Source organism: Mustelus asterias, chromosome 8, assembly GCF_964213995.1.
Source record: "Mustelus asterias chromosome 8, sMusAst1.hap1.1, whole genome shotgun sequence".
Lineage (NCBI taxonomy): Eukaryota > Metazoa > Chordata > Chondrichthyes > Carcharhiniformes > Triakidae > Mustelus > Mustelus asterias.
Window position 1 is genome coordinate 110,896,043 of NC_135808.1, and position 2,409 is coordinate 110,898,451.

The following is a 2,409-nucleotide window of genomic DNA, read 5'->3' on the forward strand; positions in this document are numbered from 1 at the left end:
TCCCCATAACCCCATGTATTTGCCCTGCTCGACCGCCCCTGACATTTTAGGGTAATTTAGCATGGACCAATCAACCTAACCCGCACATCTTTGGATTGGCAATGGCTAAAGCTTGATACTTCTCTTCCTTTCCAATTACTTTGTAGCATTGTTTATATCACAGTGTTACTGTGGACAATCAAATACAGAGTTCCCATTCCCTCAGAATGCCTCCTTTAAAGATCTCTAGCTGCTGTTAATATCCCAATGAGGCTAACAAGGAGGAGAGGTGGATAAAGCAAATGCATTGTCACCTTACTCCAGCCCTGAATATTTGCTTCCTTGCTCCGGTGGTTTAATCAATACAGCACGAGGGGAGCATTTATACAGTGCATAAACCAATGAAGGGGTTCAAAATGAGTATTGAGGCATACAGGGGGGAAATGGGTTTTGCCAAAATATGTATCTCTGTCTACAAAGTTAATCTTCTCACAATATTTTATTAAATTAGTTATATCTGAATTAAAATAAACTTGTCCCAAATTTCTTTTTGAGGGTAAGGGATAGAAAAATGCACATCTGGTGACAAAAATCTGTACTTTTGGCATACGTAGTTTATGGTCCATACACTGCTCAAGCAATCAATTAGACCTTATCATCAGGTCACTGGTAATTTGCAAAGATGCTTGCGACAGTCTCACAATTTGGGGCTCAGTGAAGTTACAGTCAGACGGTGCTTTTGTTTTCATAGGTCAAATTTCTGCTTAAAAAGAAGCATTTTCACTGAATCGCTTCTGGCCCGCGTACGTTTCACATTCAGAAGACAGCAGGAGACTTTAAAATGTCACTGTCCAAATAAAATAAATTGTAAACATGAAGGTGACTGCAGTTCACACAGAAAGGTAGGTTGATGCGGTCTGCAGCGTAGGTTGTTCAAACTTAAACACAAGTTTCTGCTGGTGGAAGGTTCAAGAGACTTAGCCATGACATTGTACAGTAAGGGTAGTTTTGAACTCAGAGCTCAGGCCAGTTCTATGATGATGAGCCCACGTCCCGGGGTAGGTTCAGTTGTATCGCCTCAGCGCCAGCTGTATACTTGGCTCCAGGGTTGTTGCCATCCATTGTAAAGAGTTTGCACGTCTTTGAGTTTTCATGGACTGGGGTGGATTTCTTAGAAGACACCGGTGAGTTTGTGGGGCTGAGCTGGACTGCAGTCGTGTCTTGCACTGTGTGCTCACTAGTCTCAATCTCAAAAGTGGCGTGACCCGGTTTGATAATGCCAATGTTGGAGCCAGGTTTGGACTTCCTTTGGCCGTGGGCTGGAGGTCTCCGACTGCAGATGCAGCAGGCAGCAAAGAAGGTGAAGGCAACCACCAGCAAGATGGGCCCAATGATGATGGGAGGATTGTTCACCGGCAAGAAGGTACCAAACGCAAAGGCTCCCACGAGAGTTATGTTGATCCCTGCCAACATGATACAGAGCCCACAGGCACAACAAAGAGCTGGAGACGGAAGGCCCTGAGGCCTGGTCTTCTTCTGCCCAGGCTTCTGAGGTACCGCAGTGCTAGTTTTGTCGGTGAACATGATGCTTTCGATTAGGAGGACGTACTAAAGCATTCCCACTCCAAGTCACATATTAGAACAGCATTTAATTGCCTTAGCTGTGAAAACAAAAAGCATATATATCAGCTAATTAACAGATTCAGGCACATGTGGATGAAGTACAGTTCAATTTGCAATTATTGCATACAGGGTACAACTTGTTAATCCACATTTATTAAGCGTTCCATAAAAAACTAAAAAATAAAGTTCTATGATGGAAAGATATAAAGTTTTCAAGAAAGCATACGGCATGCTTGCCTTCATCGATTGAGGCATCGAGTATAAAATTGGTAGGTCATGCTGCACAGAACCTTAGTGAGGCCTCATTTAGAATATTGTGTACAATTCTGGTCACCATACGACCAGAAGGACGTGGATGCTTTGGAGAGGGTACAGAAGAGGGTTACCAGGATGTTGCCTGGTCTGGAGGGTATTAGCTATGAGGAGAGGTTGGATAAACTCGGTTTGTTCTCACTGGATCGACGGAGGTTGAGGGGTGGTAGAGGTTTACAAGATTATGAGTGGCATGGACAGAGTGGATGCTCTTTCCTAGGGTAGAAAAGTCAAGGACTAGGCGAGATAGGTTTAAGGTGTCTGGGAAAAAGTTTAGAGGAGATGTGCGAGGCAAGTTTTTTTACACAGAGGGTGGTGATTGTCTGGATTGTGCTGCCTGGGGAGATGGTGGAAGCAGGTACAATAGCGGCATTTAAGGGGCAACTAGACGAATACATGAATAGGGTGGGACTGGAAGGATATGGATTCCATAAGTGCATACGGTTTTAGTTTAGGCAGGCATCATGATCAGTTCAGGCTTGGAGGGCCTGTTCC

General features: G+C 44.3%; 1 protein-coding gene across 1 annotated transcript; it reads right to left on the bottom strand.

Annotated features, from left to right (window-relative positions):
* Positions 1-1,011: 1,011 nt before the first annotated feature.
* On the bottom strand, positions 1,012-1,563 carry tmem275a (transmembrane protein 275a). The gene has a single exon (XM_078219428.1). It carries the CDS (start codon positions 1,561-1,563, stop codon positions 1,012-1,014), a length of 552 nt encoding a protein of 183 aa, XP_078075554.1.
* Positions 1,564-2,409: the final 846 nt, after the last annotated feature.